Source organism: Leuresthes tenuis, unplaced genomic scaffold, assembly GCF_036924035.1.
Source record: "Leuresthes tenuis unplaced genomic scaffold, fLeuTen1.0.hap1 SCAF_3, whole genome shotgun sequence".
Lineage (NCBI taxonomy): Eukaryota > Metazoa > Chordata > Actinopteri > Atheriniformes > Atherinopsidae > Leuresthes > Leuresthes tenuis.
In genome coordinates this window covers 15985477-16008559 of record NW_027325357.1, presented here as the reverse complement: position 1 = coordinate 16008559, position 23083 = coordinate 15985477, and the positions used below count along the sequence as shown (strand labels likewise).

The 23083-nt window shown below is 38.3% G+C and overlaps 1 protein-coding gene across 1 annotated transcript in view; it reads right to left on the bottom strand.

Annotated features, from left to right (window-relative positions):
* The window catches only part of LOC140303354 (sodium- and chloride-dependent GABA transporter 3-like), a 28361-nt gene extending 5733 nt beyond the window's left edge, over positions 1-22628 (bottom strand). The window contains exons 1-7 of the mRNA XM_072382085.1: positions 22169-22628; positions 7489-7623; positions 7248-7388; positions 6918-7008; positions 4706-4838; positions 1808-1942; positions 1613-1716 (exon numbers count right to left, since the gene is read on the bottom strand). Coding sequence (XP_072238186.1) covers positions 1613-1716; positions 1808-1942; positions 4706-4838; positions 6918-7008; positions 7248-7388; positions 7489-7623; positions 22169-22373 — 944 coding nt within the window. The 5' untranslated portion in view covers positions 22374-22628. The remainder of the gene's footprint in view (positions 1-1612; positions 1717-1807; positions 1943-4705; positions 4839-6917; positions 7009-7247; positions 7389-7488; positions 7624-22168) is intronic.
* Between the last annotated feature and the right edge of the window lie 455 nt (positions 22629-23083).

Sequence of the window (23083 nt, the reverse complement as noted above, 5' to 3'; positions counted from 1 at the left end):
GATCACAGAGTCATAACCATATTACAGTAAATAAGTCAATAAGGCTTGCTATCAACTTGCAGCACCTACAGAAATGAACTGAGGTGATTTTGTAAATACGTATTACAAATGCTGCTATCAAAAGACTGTGTTTGAGTTTTACAAATTTGTGCAAAAGTGAGCACTTCATATCGAAATATTGACTTTTTCCTCTTCAGAGCAGTGCCTACAAATGAGGTGATATACTGAAATGGCATAAAATTGGCAAATGTCCCATTTAAAATGATTGAATTATTATAAATGAATTATTCTAGAATATAGAAAGCCTTTGTAAGTGCATTTTTAAACAAGTTTAGCAGGACTGGATACCTCAGTAAAGTCCAGCTTTGAAGCGATATCAATCTGATGTACAGCATCTTTATACCCTTTTATATACACACACACACAAACACAATGTTTTAGAGATGTTCTGGAGCAAATGCATGTGAGAACACATATGTCCACAGTATTTGTCCCCGATTTTCTGTGGAGATTTTCTATCCAACTCTCAAGTAAAATTTTCATAACATCAGCGGGTGGGACAATAGATGAAAGTGTAATTTCATGTTGTTCAGTACATAACTGACCGATGCTTGTGGCTGTATTTAAGTGCAGTACCTTCATATGCAGACACAATAATAAAAAGGATCAAATGTTTACTTCCGCATACTTCAAATATGTCAAAGAATTTTCTGCAATGGATTGATTTTTGTATTTCTATATTTGGTTGCAAACTGGTAGATTCTTATGGATTTTTACGTTCAACTTCAATGCCAATGGGATGATGTGTCAAATGTAAATAACAACAGAATGCATTCATTGGCAAGTCTCATAAACCAATATTTTATTAAGAATAGAATATCTAGTGGAATGGAAAGTATCAGCTCATCTTCAATTTGATTGCAGCAACCTACTTCAAATGAATGAACTGAAGTCATTTGTGACAGGTCTGTAACATGTTTGGATATGAAAAAGAGCACCTTCGAGGGTGAGGTTCTCTGAGGAGTAGAAATGAGCTGAAGTTCAGAAATCTGCAAAATACTGCAGCTACAATTTGTGAAGCATCTCTGAATTGTAAAAAGTAAAATTGTGAGGACTTTTCAATATTCCATCTTCTTCAGTACATAGTAAAAAGAAAATCTAAAGACATATCTGTGCACAAAGAACATGGCTGAAAATAGTTTTGATTGACATTATCCCAATGGGATGATGTCTTTTAATCCTGCGTCAGACAAGAATGGGACAACATTTCCCTCCAAAAGGTCCAACAACCGGTCTCCTCGGTTCCCAGATGTTTACAGACTGGTGTTAAAAGAAGAGGCAATGCATCACAGTTGCGAAACATGTGTTTTTAGATGTGCTGCTGCCATCAAATATACAATGAGCTTAAATTCTTCATGGAACAGTGTAATGTCTCATTTTCAACATTTGGTTTATAAGACATTGGTTTATGAGATGTAAAAAAATCAATGCGTTCTGTTTTATTTACATTTTACACAGTGTGCCAACCTTTTCGGAATCAGGGTTGTACTACTTCACCCATTAAATGAATTCTTAAAAAATTAATCAATCAGTCACATCTCCAAGTGTTCACCTGTAACAGTTGTTGTTGTACTTGTTGTAGCTTCCAAATGTGGTCAGATATCCCAAGCACAAAGCATAGGAATAAAATATTTGTGTTCCAGCATCCATCCAGACCTATAAACCAACCATAAGTTATTCATCCAAATAGCTTCAACTGCTGCTGCAAATAAATCCAGCACAAATGAGACTAAAGGCTGAGTAACACCTGTGGGTCAGCAAGCCGTGAAGGATTGGGGTACAAGTAGTATTTGATACCATGGAAGGCTCCAGGAAGGGACATTCCTCTGAAAAACAGCACCACTAACAAGACAAAGGGGAATGTGGCAGTGAAGTAGGTAGCCTGCATTTAAAAAAGACAGAATAAAAATAAAGATCATTACAAGTGAAAGAGTATGTCACAATAACTAACAAACTGAAAAATGTTCTAGGTACGATGGTGATAAAGCTGTGCTTTAATGTCAGCTACACACCTTTTTGATAGTTTGATAATTACATACTATATGAAAACTCACCAAACAAGTCATTATCTAACAAATCAGCAGTTGTTATATCATGTCTGAATTGGTTATGAAAATGCTGTGATTGTTTAACCACTGTGGAATTGTTACACAACTCAGCTTCAGTGAGAATTATAAAACATATTCCCACCTCAGAAACTGAAGCATTATTCTTGGGTAACAATAAAAGCGCCAATGAAGCTCTAGTTTTACTAGACTAGATAGACTATATTCTAAAGTAATCTAATCTTCATTCATCATGTTTTTACTCTTTCTTTGTTTTTGCCTCAGTTGTTCTTCTGCCCTGCCATCAGCTTCACTCACGTCACCTGCGTTCATTCTCATCAGCTGCACCCACTCACTAATCTTGGCTATTCGGGCCCACTGGGAAGTGGTCGGGGCCCTTTGGGACTGCTTGGAGTGGGGAGCCGACCCTTGGGAGAAACTGGGGGTGGCAAACAATATTTTGGACTTCTTCCTTCTGATGCCTGTCAGATGCATGTTGCCTGGGTTGGCGGAGATATGGGGGGAGACTAAAAGCGTGCACCATGCCATGGTGGAAATTTTTGGTTTTGAGCCTGCACAGGTAGTTGCCATGTACGCTTCCTCCCTCGTCTCTCCATTTGCCTCTCCAGCCTTCGTGTCCCCAGCCGCTCCAGTCTCTGCTCCAGAGGGGGCTCCGTCGAGCTCGCCTCTTCCAGTTCCTGTTTCAGAGGGGGCCCAGCCGGGGATTTTTAGTCTCTTATGATTAATGTTTCATGTCAGGTTTAGTCAGTTTTGGTATCCTGGCTCAGCCGCGTTTTTTTTGTTAGTGTATTTACATAAATCAAGTTTTTGTTTATATATCTGCATCCCAGTCCTCATCACCTCCACACCACACTTCTTGATATTAATGATAACAGGGGCGGTTTTTGCTATGGGTGAAGTGGGCAGTCGCCCAGGGCGCAATCTGTGAAAGGGCGCACCATGCACGAGGGGAAGAAAAAAAAAAAGTATCTAAGAAGAAGAAAATCTTTTCATTTCATTTCAGCTCACCCCGGGGGGGCGGCATCTGGGTTTTTCTAGTTCCAACAATTTATAACTAGCTAAAACCAGAGTGGTGTAAAATATCTTTTTATAAGGCTGTACAGCGCATCATGCAGAAGCAGAAGGCAGACACACATTACATCAGAGGCACAGAGGGGGGAGTTCGCTCAGGGCGCACAACAAGGGTGCACAACAAGGGTGCACAACAAGCCAGGACCGCCACTGAATGGAAATATCGGCAAAGGAATTGAGTCACGCTACAGTAGGTAGCCCTGTGGCACAGTCAGGATGCATTGCACACATCTGTCTCACAGGGAAGTTTGCCAGGTACAATTACCACTTCCCTTTCTCACCATTACAGACCTCACGTCAGCTCTGTTCATCCGCTGAACTACAGACACGTGAAAGTGATGGCTGGTGGCCATTAGTCATAACAAGACATCCATCAACAACCCTTCTTCCTTCTTTCCTTGCATGTGTCTGCAGGTCTGAAGTAACTACAGATACATGACAGCATTTTTACAAAATTTCCATTGTCACAATTTAGTCCACATGCAGCACATATTAAGAGCTGACATGAAGTCCAAAATTATAATTTTACCTTTCAAGTCTCTGTTCTACTACTGCCACATGCTTGAATTCATAAACCTTATTTACCAGAAGTTATGCTGTTAGGAGTTTGGGATTGTTTCATGTGGATATACCATGAGAGGGCCAGGAAACTTTTTGTCTTTGTCTTTTTGTCAAATATTGTCTTGAAGGGTGGTGGTGGATGTCTGGGTGCTTTGAACTTCATGTTTCATTGCTTGAATATGCCACACCCAAATACCTCTGCCCCGCTCATACAGTTTCAGACCAGCTTGTAAATCATTTTAGATTATTTAACGCCCCCTAATTATACTTCATACTTCATTTTTAGTTTTGCTTATAACACATGAAGACTAAATTCATCATCTGAGTACCTTCGTCCACAGGAGCTCAATTTCTACTAATAACTGATAAAAATCTTCTTCTATCTATATCTATGTCTATATACATAGACATAGATATAGATATGTATAAGTTTGAGAAAATACACACTGTGTCTTTTTTTTCATCAGCACTATATGTAAAGAGGAACAACAGCATAATGTTTTGTTTCACTGAGTCACCTAATAACAAATTTTAAGGGTAAAGGTTTTGGTAAAAACTTTTAAATGCAAGACAAAGGCAGGTTTATGAACTCGAAAAGATTGCTAATAAATTATAATAACCAGGGAAGCAAATTAAAAAACGAAGGAAACAAGCTCAGGCAGAGGCCAAGTTTTTGGGCGTTGACCCAAAATCAAACCAGACAGAATTTGAGATATGAAATGCTGGGAAAAAACAACACTGCTAACTGTAAGGGGAAAAGTCTATATTGTACATATATAAAGAGTTGTAGTAGGTTAGTAAAGATGCAGGTGAGCAGTGGAGACGACATCAACAAAAATCACAAACGTCCGAGGAAGGTGATTGAAAAACAAGAGTGGAAATACAGATACAGTAATACAAGTTCTGCCACAGAACAAAAAAATCACACAAGTACATTTCAGTCTTACCTTTCCTGTGGATCTCACTCCTTTCCAGACACAAAAGTAGCAGATCACCCAGGACAGAAGAAGGCACAGAGAAAGTTCCCACTGTATGTTTCCCAAGTGCTCTATTCCATTGGAAATATTCAAAACACGGCGTCTGTAAGATGTTGTGATGTTAGTATCTGCAGGCAGTCATTTAAAGCAATTACTTAGAAGTAACTTGCAAGAACTTACAAGTTATAGGAACAATTTATTATCAATGCTTTGAGTGTGGAAAGACAGCTTGAAAAATGGCCAACAAGCATGTTCTGCATAGACTAAAAATAAACAACTCCATGGCAGTGCCAAACCTAAATGAAGCCACTGCTTCAGAAAAGAAAAACATCTTCAATCAATTAGAATATTTTACAAATCAGAACAAATATGAGTTCATCAGGTATTTACCAAGTCTTACAATTAGGTAAATACAACTTCAGCAGACATAACATTTGGTAACTTTTCTGTATTAAAGGGGACATATTACGCAAAAATCACTTCTCCAGCTCTTCAACCCCCCCTCTATATACATGTGTATACATCTATGGTTGCAACAGTGTGTGGGCAACCATGACGAGTGCTCCTGCTCAACTGTTGTCATAGCAGCCGAACGTTGGGCGGAAGGGGGGGGGGGGGGGCGCAGTGAGCAGCAGCTGCCGCTGCAGCGGCAGCAAAATAAACCACCTCAGCGCTCCAGTGCAACAGACCGTTTACAGAGAGAGCTGCTGTGACGAATTTGACCAAATGATTTCACAGACATGTCATTAAGGCGCCTGGGACCTGTGTGAACTGGTGGAAAATTAGTATAATTGTTCTCCTTTAAGCTACCAGTCTCTGAAGTTTTTGTGGAGGAATTTTGGTCAACATTGTTGGTTTTCTTTGAGGTTTGCATACATTGGTTAATGTACAGCTCTCTTAAAGTCCCACCACAGAGATCAGAGATCCCAAAGTCAGAGATACCTATTTGGATGGATGGGTTCTTCCAAGCAGGCTACCTAACAGCTGTTTCTACAGGCAATTTATACTCTGCTGGCCTTTGATGGCAAATATGGTGCAAATTCCCTTGGTAACATCCTAACTATTCTAACTGCAGAATCTTGGATTCGCGCAAAGGACTCTGGGCGCTCTGAGAATGCTAAGGATACACAGAAGTATACTGAAATTTAACCAGACAAAGGACTGAGCTCGTTAGACTTGATTATGTTGCATCCTAGAAACAGCATCCCTTATTGATTCTACCTTCACTTTGAGAAGCAGATAGAGAACAAGGTGTCCAGGTCCTATGGCTGCAAAACAAGCCCATATCATTGTCCCTCAAAGACATAAATCAGATAAAGTTTATATGTAATGAAATAGCTCTTACATAGGACCTGATGTGGGTTGTAAATGTAAAGTGACCAAGCCATCAAGCAATTCAGTTTTGTTAGGGGATGATGGGATTTCTATCAGAGTGAGTTTACCAAAACTGTGACCATTTGGAGCTTTTTGAGGGTGCTATGAGGGTACTAGTTTTTCTATGAAACAGTTAGGCATTTGGTCACGCTAAACTAAAGAGGCAAAATACCTGGTGTTATGTGGCCCACTAGATTACAAGTTAAAGCTGGTAAATGTGAGAGCTGTGCTGCCATAACATATGCAACAAAATTAACAGCAATACCAGTGAATCGCACATCCAACCAGTCCTGAGTAATTTTGAAACATCTCTGCTTTCCTATCAGTGTTAAATACAGAGCCAGTGTTTTAAGATTTAGCTCTATTATCTTTCAAAGTAAGGGATGCACGAAGGTCTGATGGTTTGCACCATCGCTTCACAGTAAGAGGGTTCCTAGTTCGAAACACGACAGGAGCCTTTTTGTGTGGCATTTGCATGTTAGTAACCCCTCCGGCTTGCTCCCACTGTCCAAAAATGTACATGTCAGGTTAACTGGGGACTCTAAATTGTAGGAGTGAGTGTAAACGTGCTTGGTTGTGTGTCTTGTTTGTCTCTGTGTGGCCCTGTGACGGACTAGCAACCTGTCCAGGGTGTACTCTGCCTCTCGCCTCAGCTGGGATAGGCTCCAGCCACCCCCGCAAACTTGAATTGGATTAAGCGTGCATAGATCTTTCAAATTAGTTATCTATGTTGTACAAATCGACTGATCTGTGAGCAATTTCCATGTAAACTCAGTGCCATTTTGATAAAAAAAAAAAAAAAACTTACCGCCAAAACTCCATGACAGACGATGATGATACATTCACAGGAAAGGTCCAGTTAGGCGTGGCATTATGGTTGTTTATTTCCACACAGCGATCTGTAATATGTTTTTTTTAACATACTTTTTATTTTTTTAAGTTTATCATTAGGTCTGTGCTACATTATAGCTGGATTTAGTTTAAGTGAATTCTAAATAGCTTTAACAAAACGGTTACGATAAGGTTCTATAGCTATTTAACTATTATTTATATTCCAAGAAAGTCAATTATTGTTATTAGCATATATACACCGCAGATATGTTAATTATATGATATACAGATATGATAATTACTTTACCTGTATTCCATGTGTTATTACAAGTGGTCCAGGGCAACTCTCCAGAGAAGGAAGAGAAGAAGTAGAGGAATGCCCAAGCTAAAATCACAGGGTAGCTGATATTTCCGTAGAATATTATCATTTGACTCGCATACCCCATCCCTGAAAATAACATCAATCGTTAGCATTGCACCCCTTCAAAATGTCTACCTTAACCTGCAACACTCTGCTCACTTTGACACAATCCTGGCAGATAAATTACCTTCAAACAAAGGGCAGATCTTCCTCCAGCACACGATTCCCCCCTGACTGGTGTACTGGCCGAGTGCTGATTCCAGTACAAACAGGGGAACTCCACAGGTCACGAGGAACAGGACGTAAGGAATGAGGAATGCACCTGGGAGTGACAATGAAGCATTGTGAATACATTTATATGCATAAAGTACTCAAATATATCAGGAGAAGCCCAAATGCCACAACCAAGGTGAGGGGTACGGAAGCAATTGACACCACACAAAATGGAATAGATACCCTTCTAATTGGGACTCTGTAATACAGCATGTCAGAATGGCAATGGCAGAAAATATAACTTTTTCTGATACATCAGTCAGGGAACTTATAGACATCTTGCCGACCATTCTGTCTACACATCCAGATGACATGAAGATCATTATCCCCACGGGGTCTTTTGATATTATGAGAAAGGAAGACTGGCTCTGAGATCCTGAAGAAAGACTTTTGTCTGCTGTTGGAGAGACTGTGTCACTATGGAGCACACCGTGTCTCCATTTAAGGCCCCATTCCTACTGTGGGTAAAGGAATGGAACTTTTCAGCAGACTTCTTGGCCTGAACACATGGTTATCAAATGCATGCATCACCCATGGGATTAAGTTCATTGATAACTTCAATATCTTTTGAAACTGTAAGGAGCATTTCAGACCGGATGGCGTGCATCCAAATCGAACTGGATGCAGATTATTTGGTGCACACTTACGTCATGCTGTTGGGATGGCAAACCCAAACATAACTGTACAGATAAGGGTGAAGGACACAGCAGCGAGGCAAACAATCCCCAGCCCTCCCCCCTCACCAGACCCCTTACTCCACATCACCCAAGGTCTCCAAAGGATGTCTCTATCCCAGCCAGGACTCCAGCAACCACCATCTACCAAAAAACGCAGGGCACCCCCTCCTCTTACATCATATGTCCTGGCAGAGCAGGGCACAAGGGGATGTGCAGGATGTTCAAGGAGCAGCAGCAGAGTTCAAGACAAAGATTACACGCCATGATGCGTTCAGGGTCCCTGCTATAGTCGTCTTACTTCTGACAACTGTTCTGAGAACAAGCTGGGACCCAGTAGGATTCCTGTATTAGTTAGTAAAAGAAGGAATCGAAAAAAAGAAAAAAGAAAATCTAATCTGTACCACGTACAACTCAGAATACAACAGAGACCAGTGTAAACTCCACAAAGCTCTCTCTACTTAATATTAGGTCTCTTTCCAATAAGTCACTGTTAGTTAATGACTTCATAATTTAACACAATTTAGATTTTATTTTCCTGACAGAAACATGGTTAACAGGGAGCACAAGTGCTACTATTCTTACTGAAACAGCATCCCCAAATTTTAGTTTCGGGGATAAATGCCAAAATGGGAGGAAAGGTCGGGGAGAAGCTGCCTTATTTAAAGATACATTCCAGTAAAGAGATCTCATTTGGTGATTTCTCTTCTTTTGAATATCTTAGTTTTATTTTAAAGGGTGTTCCTAAAATTCTGTTCTTAATCATTTACAGATCTCCAGGATATTGTGCAAGTTTTATTGATGAATCTGAATCTGAATTATTGTCTGTTATCTCGACTGATTTTAACCATTTTATCTTGACCGGGGATTTTAACATTCACATAGATAATATGGCGGATGATAATGCCAAATAATTTTTTTCTGTGCTGGACAAGTTTAGTTTATGGCAACATGTAAGAGAACCGACCCACCTTCGAGGTCACACTCTGGACCTGGTCATTCCTAAAGGTGTTGAGATTTTCTCTGTTGTCGTTATTGATTTGGCCTTGTCTGACCATTTCTGTATTTTATTTGATTTATTGATTACTCAGAATGTTCATACAACCAGCTTCTCAGTTAAGAAGAGGTACATTAATGAGAAAACAAGTGCTCAGTTTAGGGAGGCAATAGCTATGTCACCAACAGTGAGCGCACAGTTGGTTGACGGATCATTTCAACTTGAAAACTTTTAATGTAATGGAAGCTGTTGCACCGATAAGAATCAAGAGCACCTTGAGCAAACAGAAAACACCATGGAGAAACACCACAATGGTCAAAAACCAAAAAACAGAATGCAGGAAAGCTGAACCTAAGTGGAGGAAAACAAAGCTTCAGATTCACTGTGAGCTGTACAAACAAAGTCTGCATAGTTATAACAATGAACTGTGCAAGGCCAGAGAGCTGCATTTATCTGAACTGATTAATAAGAATGTAAACAATTCTCGAACTCTTGCTATGGCTGACAAACTCACAGATCCTCCTAAACAGTGAAACCCAGACCTCCTCTCTACTGAGAACTTTTTTAGCCAAAAAATCAAAACAATTAGACAAAACATTCACGTCACACAGACCAACAAGGAAACTAATCTGTGTCTAAAACCTAGAACTAACTCTGACGTTATGTCACAATTTAATATTATTGATTTAAAAATCCTAGAGAAAACAGTTCGGCATCTGAAATCAACAACTTGCACTCTGGACATAATACCATCTGACTTTTTAAAAACTGTTTTTACCTCAGTAGAAAGTGATCTCCTACAAATAGTTAACAGCTCACTGGTATCAGGCATTTTTCCCAAGTCACTAAAGATAGCTGCCATTAAGTCACTCCAAAAGAAGAGAACTCAAGATGCCTCTGTGATGAACAACTAGACCTGTCTCTAATCTCTCTTTTATATCCAAGATTATTGAGAAAGTTGTATTTAACCAGTTCAATGACTTTCTGAATGAAAGTGGAAGTCTTGATAACTTTCAATCAGGCTTCCGATGTAATCACAGCACTGAAACAGCTCTGGTCAAAGTGTTAAACGACATTAGGTTGAATACTGATTATGTTTCTGGTTATTCTGGTTATGTTTCAGTCCTGGTTCTGTTGGATCTCAGCGCTGCATTTGATACTGTATATCACAGAATCCTGTTGCACAGGCTGGAAAACTGGTTTGGACTCTCTGGAGTGGTCCTTAACTGGTTCAGGTCCTACTTAGAAGCCCGGAGTTATTTTGTTACAATCGGCAGCTATGAATCTGAGCGTGTGGCTATGACATGGAGTCCCCCAGGGGTCAATTCTTGGACCTCTTCTTTTTAACTTGTATATGCTACCTTTGGGGTCAGATATTGCAGAACTTTAACATCAATTACCACAATTATGCAGACGATACACAACTTTATGTGTCTCTATCACCAGATGACTGCAACCCAGCAGACGCACTGTGTCAGTGTCTGGAGGAAATAAACTCCTAGATGAGAAAGAATTTTCTACAACTAAACAAAGACAAAACTGAGATCATTCTGTTTGGTAGCAAAGAGAAGAGGGTCAGCATTAGTAAATACCTTGAGACTCGGGCCCTTACAATCACTGACCAAGTTCATAACCTTGGAGTGTTGATAGACTCAGATCTAACTTTCAGCAGCCACATCAAAGCTGTCACCAAGGCAGCTTTTTACCAACTCAGAAACATCAACAGAATTAAAGGTTTACTCTCCCAAAAAGACCAGGAGAAACTCATCCATGCATTCAACCCCAGTAGACTTGATTACTGTAATGGTCTTTTAACTGGACTTCCCAAAAAGAACATTAAACATCTGCAGCTCATCCAGAACGCTACTGCTAGAGTTTTAACCAGGACTAAGAGATCTGAACACATCACAACAGTTTTAAAATCTTTACACTGGCTTCCAGTCAGTCACAGAATAGTTTTTAAAAGCCTACTGATGGTTTACAAATCCCAGAACGGTTTAGGCCCAAAATATATCTGTGATATGTTCAGAGAATATAAACCCAGCAGAGCTCTTAGATCCAAAGACTCAGGTCAGCTAGTCCAGCCCAGAGTCCAGACTAAACACAGAGAAGCAGCATTTAGCTGTTATGCTGCAAACAAGTGGAACAAACTGCCAGTGGAGATTAAACTGTCACCAAATGTAGACATTTAAAAATATATATCTTCTCATGTGTCTATGCATGAAATCTGCACAGTATCTTTTAACTTATCTAGACTGTTGCTTGTTTTTATTCATTTTAATTATTTTTAATTCTTTCTATTTAATTTCTTTCTATTTATATTCTTTTACATATTCTAAATGCTTTTTCTGCTCCCTGTTGTAGTGCTTTTATGTAAAGCACTTTGAATTGTTTTGTACATGAAATGTGCTATACAAATAAATTTGACTTTGACTTTAATCACGTCCATTATCTTTTTTGTTATCTAGGGACTATCCATGATTGATACGAGCCCATACCGTTATATTTCTTTTGGTTGATTGTTTTTTAAAATATATTTTGCTTAGTATGCTTCACAAGTTCAGTGTGTAGGATGTTCTGATATTTGGTAATTTAGCAGTGAAGCCGCAGACTGCAAAAGACTGAATTCCTCACTACTTCACCTTGCCCTTCAAAGAAGGTAGCAAAAACTACCTCTGCAAAAAAATGAAAAAGCAACAATATAAACAGCCAACCTAGTCTCACAGAATTGTGTGGGGACAGAATGCCAAGATGCAACACATGTTGCCTTTTCACGTCACTGTAGGCATTTGCATTGTAAGGAGATGAGACTTCAGCAAACAAATGAACATATAGTCTAGCTTTAAAAAGGCAAGTCGTGTGGAGTGTTATAACTCATCCTTTTCTTGATTTTTTTGTGTCAATTCACGCCACGTCCAGTAAGAGGATGACTCTGTGTTTAGGTGTCATCTGTCACCCAATTTGAAGAGTCAATCTAAGTGCATAAAATTAAACCTCTGAAAAGCCTTGAATGCATCCAAAGTGGAGAGTTAATTATTTGTATGACTTTGATACCACATTGAACCTATCCATTTTGAGGCAATGAAAATTTAAGGTTGGGGGTAAGGCAGGGATTAGGGCCTTAAGCAAAATAAAAAATAAAAATTACAAAAAAGTATTTGCCTATATGTTTTTCCATTTGTATCGTAAATGATACATCGGGCATTTCATGCAATTCTGGCGATACAACAAGAACATCAGCCTCTTTAGTTTTTCAAACTGTTACCTTTTCCAGTTACTTTTTGTTTTATAGTGAATAGTGGGAAGCATGAGAACAGAAGTTCAGGCTATTCAACGAGAACATCGGCCTCTTAACTACTACCTTTTCCACTAACTTTCCTTTATTGTGACAAGTGGTTAACATGAAAACAGCAGTTACGGCGATAACAAGAACATCAGCCTCTTCGTGACATATGTTTTGGTCTTCCGATCCCAGCGTCTCATGTGGTCTTGTGGTTAGGGTTAGGGGAGTGATGACAACGAAAGAGGACACCAGGTTTATCAATTTCTGAGTGCAATTATTTGTTCTGAACATCCCATTTTGATCTGTAATTTGTGTAATTGATTCATCAAAACATGTTTATAATGCACAATGATCAATATAAGGCATATTCCACCATGAAAAAAGATTCCACTTTTTACTTATAATATCAAATTTGAACACAAATTTTCTGCATGATTTTACTATATACTAAACTGCAGAAAATCAAATAATTATAACTTGCTTCAACAGATTAGGTGTTCTTTCAAAGAATTTCAAAGAAAATCTTCCTGGAAAATCCTCAAAATCACAATTTTCTTTACCTTGATCCAGCAAGTTGGGAACTAATTGAAGGAGGCCATTTTGGACTGACCTAAGGGCTGTGTCTGAATTGTTGTAGTGAAAAAGGTATCCACCAGGGGGTGGAAGACAAGTATCAGATTGTACACAGGAGGGTTTTGAGTAAAGTTTTTAACCATATAGTGATGCAATAGATCTCAGAAATACTTGTATCAAATTTGATGCATTTGGCATTATAAGCATTTCTTTTTTTGTTGAAAAATCAATGGGTAGATGTGTTCATAACAACACTTGCACAAAGTCCACAGGGCACCCAAGTTGGAAAGAAACTGAAAATGCAAGACTTTATAACAATGAAAAAAATCATACTAATATAGCCTCGTATTTAAAATGAACCAATTTACCAGTTTAGCACAAACTGTTGAAAGTGATGATATCATTTGTTCAGCTCCTACTTTCTCAACCTTGCATCCAAACCTCTCAAATTGTCCTTCTGCATCTGCACATTTTCTGTCAATGCAGGTTTAAATAATGCTTAAAAAACTGCTTTTATGTGATGTCTGTCTTGGTTATACCCTCAAAAGACTTAATAAGATCAACAATAAGCCATCTAAGACCTCTCCCTCTGACTCGCATATAACACAGGTTTTTAGAACTTTCAGCTTTGTAAAATTGGCAAAATTAGGAACATCTCAGAGTGATACAGAAAAACTGGCGCATGCATTTGTCATGCCAAAATTGAAGTACTGTAATTCTTTGTCAATGGGCGGTCCCAAAAAAATCTCTGAAAAGCATCCAGCTGATCCAAAATAGTGCAGCCAGAGTTCTGATGATAACTAAAAGGAGAGTTCCAGTTTTAGCTTCTCTTCACTGACTTCTTGTTAAATCTAGAATCAAATTTTAAATTATTCTCCTCGCATACAAAGCTCTAAATGATCAAGCTCTATCATATCTTGAAGGTCTCACAGTATGATATTTTCCCAACAAAGCACTTGGCTCTCAGACTCCAGGTTTACTTATGGTTCCCAGAGTTTCTAAAAGTGGAATGGGAGGCAGTTATCAAGCCCCTGTCTGTGGAACCAGCTGCCTTTATACGTCAGGAAAGCAGACACCCTCTCTTTCCTTTCCTCTCTCTTTAACTTGTGTTTCTCTTTCTCAGCAGGTATCCCTGGTCTGGTGTTATGGTGTTTGTTGTCCCCTCTTTCCTGTCCTCTCAACTCCCAGCCGGTCGAGGCAGATGGTCACCCTGCCTGAGTCTAGTTTTGCCAGAGGTTTCCTCCTGTTAAAAGTTTATTTTTCTTTCCAGTTACCTCGTGCACGCTAAGGATGGGGGATTGGATTGAAGAGAGGTTTTGAAGCTATCTCTTGGTTTCCTTAGCAAGGCAACTTTTTTTTTAATTGGCTCTGTTGGACTATTCAGCTTTTGGGGGATTTCATTGGATTATGACTTATATTACAAAGAATTTGGAAATAATTGCCTTGAAAATTGGATTGTATCTTTGAAGTGCCTTGAGATCAAATTTTTTGTGTTTTGGCACTATATGAATAAAACTGAAATTAATTAAATTCTTTGTGGGAAATTCTCTCCTTGCACTTCCCAATCTACTAGAAAAAAGAAAGGCAAGAAAGAAGGGACACTTAATGACTCATGGAAGTATGGGCATTCTTTTTAATTTTTATATTTTCATAGTGAGATCATTCTAACCTTTTGTCCATCAATTTCTCATTTTAGTTTTATGGCTACAATCAGTACTGACCCTAGCCTGCCTCTCACTAGTTTATTCACTTATATGTTCATTCTTGTATCTGTCTATATATTTTTACTTTTCAGTTTTTAGTGTTTCCTGAAGCAGTTCATGTGATCAATTACAGGATTCAATTTCCCTGTGTTAGCCTGAGGAGAAAACCAGTCGGAGAATACTCTCACACGTATCACAAATGTGTCATGCATTCGCTTGATTACACTCATTCATAAGTGTACCTTGCAGCCTATCTTAATCTCTTTTCGCAGCCTTTCTGAACAGATTTTTAGAAAACTTGAGTTGGTTTGAGTTGGCATCTGCTGTACTATGACAATAATTCTGAAAGTTGTCCAGGTGCAGGCTCCATTATGTGCATCAAATGATATTTAATTTTATTGTTGTCAGTTACAAAATAAATATATAATGTTTTACGTAAGATACAATGTTGTCCTCATCTGACATAATACTTAGAATCAAGGATCAATTGTGGAGAGGTTTTATACAGTGTTTATTGTTGTATCTGGGAAAGAAATAAAGTTAAGGAAAATTCCAAACTCAGCCACCACCCAGTTAAAATTTGTGTTGAATAATCGTTTAGTAAGCCCGCTATGACATAGTGCTTGTAATTTTTTTAACCTACTCTTAAGCTCCATGTGATACTTTTGCAGCATTTTGCTTTCTATGACAGTAGAAACTGTAAAAACTTTACAGCAAAAGATTAACATCAAAACTCAATATGTTTATCCTTCTTTTTAACCAGTTTGAGCACATCTTCAGAAAAAAGCCTGCAGTGGTCGATCCATTGGACATGCTGCGGTACGGATTTATATCTCCTGTTAAACATCTGCACTTTCACAGCTAAGGTCAGATCAGCATAGCGATTCTTCACCTGCTCAAGTGGTAAAGATGTATATTGGGTAATTTTCCTCTCCCCATGTGTCCAGAACAGCAATCCCGACACGTGGACATCCAACAGCGCTTGCACAACGAATGGAGGGGCGTGCTACATTCAGTTTGTGTCATAAGATACTTGTGGCAGGCAGGAAAACATGGAACAACTACAAGCTAGGACACTGTGTTGCAATCATGGTCCTAAAAACTCTCTGCCCTATAACCATTATCGTGCCTTAACACGCCTGACTAAATGAATAGGTCATCATCCACAGTAAACAATGTTTATCATCACCTTTCCCATATCTTTTTTGCAATTGTCTCTGGAGTAAAATCTTTTGGGTTGATAATCTGCTCATCCTTTGAGATTTAGAGGAGGTTTACGATGTTGATTATCATAAAGCAAGTCTTTTAATTCTGTTAATGATACCCCAGTCTGACCGTTGAATTGTGTTGTCTGTAAAAGGAAAAAAAAAAGGAATCGGGGACAGAGCCAGACTCTGTAATCTTAGCCCTTGGCTTGAAGGTCCTCTCTTTGTTTCTGTGTACTTCTATCAGGTATATGCAATATTTTTAAAGACTATTCATTGTAATTCTCACAAGAGAGAGGGAAAAAAAGCTAAAAACTGAGCGGCAGAGCTTTGATCATTTTTGTACCAAATAATTCCACCAGCTTTCTTCACCATTCTGAAACCATAAAACAACACATTTAAAGGTGGTTAATAATGTCTGAGGATCTGTAAGTTACAAAACATAGAGTTTGGTATAAACAGTATTACTAATTTTGAAATGCCAATTTTGCTACACTGTGCTAGAGGAGTATTGTTTATGTTAACCCGAAAAAAAACCCTGCTACAGTCGAAGTAAAAACAAGGCTTTAAATACTAAGGTTTTACATATCAGATATTATGACAATACTCAAAATGAGTATGAAAAACAAGACTTGACGTCTTTTGTTAATTCAATTACTTTCCACGCAGTCAACTTAAAATCACCAATTGACCCGCATGTTTTTTGGAATTTGGTAGGAAGCCAGAGAACATGCAAGCTCTGCAGAGGTATGCCCAAGTGGAGATTTGAAAAAGGAACATTCATGCTGTGAGGTGGTGGTTTCCCACTGTGCAGCCCATGACATATGACACTATGTCATTTTTTATTCAACAGCAACTAAGCCAAAGAAAAGCAGAGGATGTGTGAAGAACTCAATTCACCCCATGATTCAATAGTTTCGCAGTAATAACTCATGATGTTATAACATATGACCTTATAAGTCTCTCTAATTGTGGATAAATTGCTGCTCATTTCTTATTCAGACGTTGTGCTGTAGATTTTCTTCATTGAGCTGTTGTGTGACTCAGTTTCAGCCAAGCTTCAGCTGTTGGAAAGATGGTTTCACATTTTCCACTACGAGCATTCAGGTCCAGGTCCTGTTGCTGCAAAACAAGCTCAAATCATCAGCCCTCAGACACTGTCCTAAACAGTTGGTATGAGGTGTTTTGTGCTGATATGCTGAGATTGGTATTCACCAAATGGCTCTATTTTTACTTTTCTGTCCATTGTTCCAGAAGTCTTGTGGTTTGTTCAGATGTAACTTTACTAACCTAAGTTGTGCTGCCGTGTTCCTTTTAGAGAGAACAGGGTTTGGATGCTGTCTGACTAGGGGATGAACCTGCTGGAAAGTCCACTCCTGGAAAGCCTGTTAACTGCTTTAAATCTTTAACTGTGGAATGATGAACTCAATTGGTGGACTAAATTATTTGGAAATTGCCGTATAACTCTGGTTGGTGTGCAGCAACAGTTACTTCTCCAAGTTGCTCCAGACCAGCAAAATGTCACAATCTTTGTTTTTATAGAGGTGCTGAGAAATGCTGATGATAGAATAATCAGGTGCTTTTGTTTAGTAGCTGCTGACTGTTGCTTATCTTTTTATTTTCGATGGAAGAATTAAGGTTGTACTTAGTTTTTCTTCACTCTGCTTCTGCATTTTAGTAAAGTTCAATAAGTTTTGTTCAATAAGTTTTGTTCAATAAGTTTTGTTCAATAAGTACTTACACGTTATGTTACGCAGTTGTTATTTATGATAGGTTACATTTATATTTTTTTGAAACCACATTTCTGACACCATTAAACCAGAGCAAAACTTCTTTCCACACTCCATCCAGATTTCACAACTAATATGACTCAATATACTGTTCACAGATGTGAGGACTGGTGGCTCACTAACTGTTTCTCATGGAATCGATCCAATCGAGAGCCAAAAGTAATTAAAAGCAGTCTCATTAGACAGGTTTTTTTTACGAGCACATTTTTTTATTCTGACAGGCATTAACTGCATCATTACTGGCTATTGCCTATCTATAAGTATGTAGGAAGGTATGTATTATGAAGAAAGCATTTTTAGCTTACCTTTCTGAGGTGACATGGCTTTCTAACATTATGTTAACAGTTTTAAACATCATCAAATCTAAATTTTGGCTTATGACCATTGTCGCCAAGCTTCTAAATAAAAGCAGTTAAAAAGTCATTAACATTCAAACGTAAACATGTTTAACACCGCCTTCATTCTCCTCTGTGCAGCTACACATAGCAAACATTACCTTAACATTACCATACCATTGGGACCTTGCCAAATTATACACCCTTCCATTTATTTTGCATTATTCAGCCAAGAGTTTTCTGCATGAGTGAGATAAGTGGATAGTAGTGATATTCCTTGATCAGTCTCTGTTGTAACACCCATGCTGTTCGCATTCTGTGCATCATTTTCCTTGTCTGGCGGGATTTTGCGCCACCTTTAGAACTGGTTGATGATCAAAATGCACGTGCCCCCAACTTTCACAACTGGCGCAGATGACTAAAGTTACATCACAGGATCCTACAATTAATCAATTAATCTGTTGTTTTGTGCTCATTTTGCATATTATGTATAGCATTTAACGTTAGTGAATGTGAAAAATGACTGTCACAAGTTCCTCGAGCCCAGTGGGAAAGTTTGAAGTCCCAACATCAAAGTGTATTGAATTTTCTTAGATACTTACTATTCAACTAACCATATTTCCACCCTCAGTTTCAAGTGGTAACATTGAATATGTAGCAGTAGAATTCAATACAGACTATATCCAACAAATTTTCAATTAATTGTGGTTTCATATCTAAAGCCAAGAAAAAATATTTTCAGTGGCACCTGCAGCAGTACAACGAGCCAAAAGAAATAGTTATGATTAGCTTTTAGGTAACCACAACAGTACTGTAAACACAGTCAGACAGAGAAACATACAGAAATGTAGTAAAACGTGTTAAAGAAACTTACCTTTACTTTGACAGAAATATCAAACATGTAGTTACTTGTTCAGGGTTACAACCTCCACCAAAGGTGCATGCCACTACTTTAGGACTTCCACTCGTTTGCTTGTTTCTTTTAAACCAGGTGTAACAGGAGAGCACATTTAATTGATGGGATTTATTTACGTGTTTGTTGTAACCTATTGAAAGTCCATTGTTTTAGCATTTTATTATGTGATGGAAAAGATACACTTTGTGACTGTTTATCTTGTTTTATTAATATGTATGTTATATTATGAGCCTCTAAGGTTTAAGCATTCCTAGTAGTGATGGGAATTTCGGCTCTTTTTACTGAACCGGATCATTGTGCTCAGCTCACCAAGAAGAAACGGCTCTCCATTTTACTACTTTTACCTACCTTTTAGAATTCAGCCAAATCTAGCGCTGTTTTGACTTGTGATTTGTATTTGAACACATATATCTCTTAAATTTCAATAAATTGCTGTAGCCAATTGCATTTACAGTTGTAAAATCCCTTGTAACTCTCTAACTTGCTTGAAGAACCACTGCTACACAAAGCAGATAGAAAATGCCTATAAAAGCCTAAGCATAGAAATTAAAGTGCATGCTTGCCCACCTTTTTTCTTCCAACTGAGCTGCTGGATGTACAGCTCTCAAATGTCTGTGTAAGTTATTTGTTGACCCTGCTCAATAGGAAAGCTTCACTTTACAAATTCTACACTGTGCTTTCATGTTGTCACAACTGTCAAAATGCATCCAAAGGCTACTTCTTTTTCTGTTTTCACTCATCTTTGCACCACACTCCTCTCTCTCCTTCAGCGCATCTCTCCCTCCTCCTCCTGTCACCGTCTCAGCGCCCCCCCCCACCCCCCACCCCCACCCCCCGCTTGGTGCTATGATCCTTGTCAATCCTCACATGATTGGTTGCACAGCATGCTCGTGACACCCGTAGCCAACGCCCGCAGCGCCCGCAAGTGAAAAGTAAAAAAAACAAAAAAAAAAACAGACGTGAGCCGCCTCTCATCGTTCACTTAAAAGAGCCGGCTGTTTGAACCGGCTCGTTCGCGACTGACACATCACTAGTTCCTAATACAGTTAAGGTAAAGAAGAATAGGAAGGTCACTGAGATTACATCTGCCACTCTAATGAATCTCTATCTTGAGCTGGTTTCTTCTGTTCTTGTTCTGAAACCATGAAAACCAAATCACATGCTGTATCAGTGTTCAGAAAGTATAAATAATTGTGTAATTGTAATTTTGTTGGCTTTTGTTCGTTGTAAAGCCTTGATACTATCAGAAAGTCACTCTATGAGTACCTTGTCTAAATTCATGCACAAAACAACTATTTTCGGTCTCGAAAGGGAGATTTAATTCCACAGTGATTGAAAGGTTTCTTAATGATGGTTTATCATATTATTGTTCCTATTGCACACATCCCTGATGTTTTCAACAAATTGTCTGTTAAGGAGAAACATTTCATAACTTGTAAATAGGTTTGTTGAGGAGTACTTTGTGAAATAATTATTAATCATACTGTATTTTATCTATTTATCCATCCATCCATTTTCTATACCCGCTTAATACAATTCAGGGTCATGGAGCGGCTGGAGCCAATCTCAGGTGCCAACCGGCGAAACACAGATGGGTCGTCAGCCCACTGCAGGGTCAACACAGACGTGTATCATGTAACCACACACTGACTCTTAGGGTCAATTTACAATCTCCAAATAATTTGACCTGTAGAGAATCCATAGATGCACGGCGGGCTTATGCAAACTCTACAGAGAAAGGACCCAGCAGCGATTCAATCCACATATCATATCATATTATATCACATCACTAATTAAAAGGAGCCCTAACACTATAACTTTGAAAAGTATGGTCAAATAAACTCAGCTTACAGTTCTCAGGAAAGTACCCTGCAAGGTACAGAAATTCTCATTCGGATTTTATTTCAAATGTACAAATCCATCTCTAACAACAAAGGGTAAACATCTGTATCTGCAGGACCCCCAAAGTATTAATAAATGGATAGACTAAACTCCTGCAATGTCACAAGAGAGTTCTGGATTCCAATCTTAGTTGTGGTCTCTTTGTGAGTTGTTTGCATGTTTGTACTGTGGCCGTGTGAGATTGATTAACTGGTTATTTTGAAATAACTTAAAAATAAATCAATTTAAAATAACCGTAAGTGGGCTGGCTTTTCCAGTGGATGCATTTCTGTACCAGAACATGAAAATGCCTTTTGTCACTATGGGTGAAGAATTTTTCTTTCAAAAGGTTCAGACAGGAAGGTGCAAAATTTTAACAAATTTCAAGGTGCAGGGCTTGTATCCTCATAGGAAACAGCTGGAGCGATAAAGCGGATTTCTCAGTGTGTATAGTGAAGCTGGTTTGTATTATAAGTGTACAATCTTATCCAAGTAAGTTTATAAAAAGGACATCTTAAACCTATCAATTGTCAATAATCTGTCAAGTTTATTTAGTGTAAAATCCTGTCATACATTACATATACATGCATATGTTATGTATTTCACTGTGTGAATGACATTGATTTATATATATATACATACAGGCATACATATATTTATATATATCTATATGTATATGTATATAAATATATGTATGCCTGTATGTATATGCATAAACAAGTGTTTTTTAAACATCATATAACTAACTGGAGCACTGCTGAGTTCTGTCATAAAAAAGAAAAGAATGACTCTGTTCCTTTCATACATACAGGCAGTATTTTCAATCTTTCATAACCTGTCAAATCTGTAAATCTTTAGAGATGAAGTCATGAGAAGCAGAGAAAGTAAGCAGTTTTTCTCATTTGTTGCAGTGCATAAAAGGATGAAACCTAAGAAGCTTTGAATTCTAATACTGCATTCATCAATAACTTCCCTCATCCCACTATGAACTTCTGTCTAGATCCCCAGTCTTCAGAAATAATTCAACAGCTCGTGTAACAAGTATGTAATAACAGCTGGAAAAAACCTGCCTTTGTGAGTAATGAAAAATTAAGCTGATCATTTACCATGCTCCTATTTATGTTACTCATTTTAATTCTAACAAGACAAAGTTCATAAATGTGCATGTTTATACTGAACTTTTAATAAACAGCAGTAGTAATACTATCCCAAGTAATTAGAAAGTAGAAATGCTCACCACCACCGTTCTTGTAGCAAAGATATGGAAATCTCCACACATTGCCAAGTCCAATAATAGCACCGGCAACAGACAGGATGAACTCCTTTTTGCTACCCCATTTGCCACGCTCCTTAACAGTTTGTCCAGAAGACTTTGTCGAGAGATGGCACAGCTTACACAGAGAGTCTGCCATCCTGCTGTGAGAGAAATGGTCTAATGGCATAGATCTTCTGGAAATGAATGACTAGGGACTAATGTTTAGGGCTTACCTAATGGTTACCTAATTGACGGATCGCATGGTATTTTAGCCACAAGAGGGACCTCTAGCTGTTTCCCAAAAAGTAAATTCCAAGATTGTGGATGACATTGTGAGTTCGACATTGTCAGTAATTTATTCTCTTAAACAGACCGTTGACAGCTTTGACTGTGAGGGTGTCTGCTTAACACAAAGTATAAATGAGTAACAATATGATTACATTAGTAGATATACTTTTAACCAAGGCATTGTCATTTATAAAGATAGATAATACATATATATATATCATCAGTTGTTCTGCCTATGTGTTTTGTTTTTTTTGTCTCCAATTTTGTTCTCTGCAGGTTAAAATGTTGTTTAGGATGTTTCAAACAATAATTTGACATCAGGTAACTTATTTTACTTAAGAACTTCTTGAATTGCAGGATGAGTTGAAGTTGAGCTGCAAAATGAATCCTGCTACTTTTATTAACAGCCACAGCATAAAAAAAACCTGAGTTTGACTCAGCAAACATACCCTTGCCATCACACCTCAGATTCGTGCCTTTATCATTGACGACAGATAATGAGATGCTTCTATCATGATCCATTCCTTTTTCATCTCAATGCTCTTCAACTTCTGTCATTCTGCCACAAATAAATCTTTCATTTAATTTGTCGAAACAATTATGGTCCAC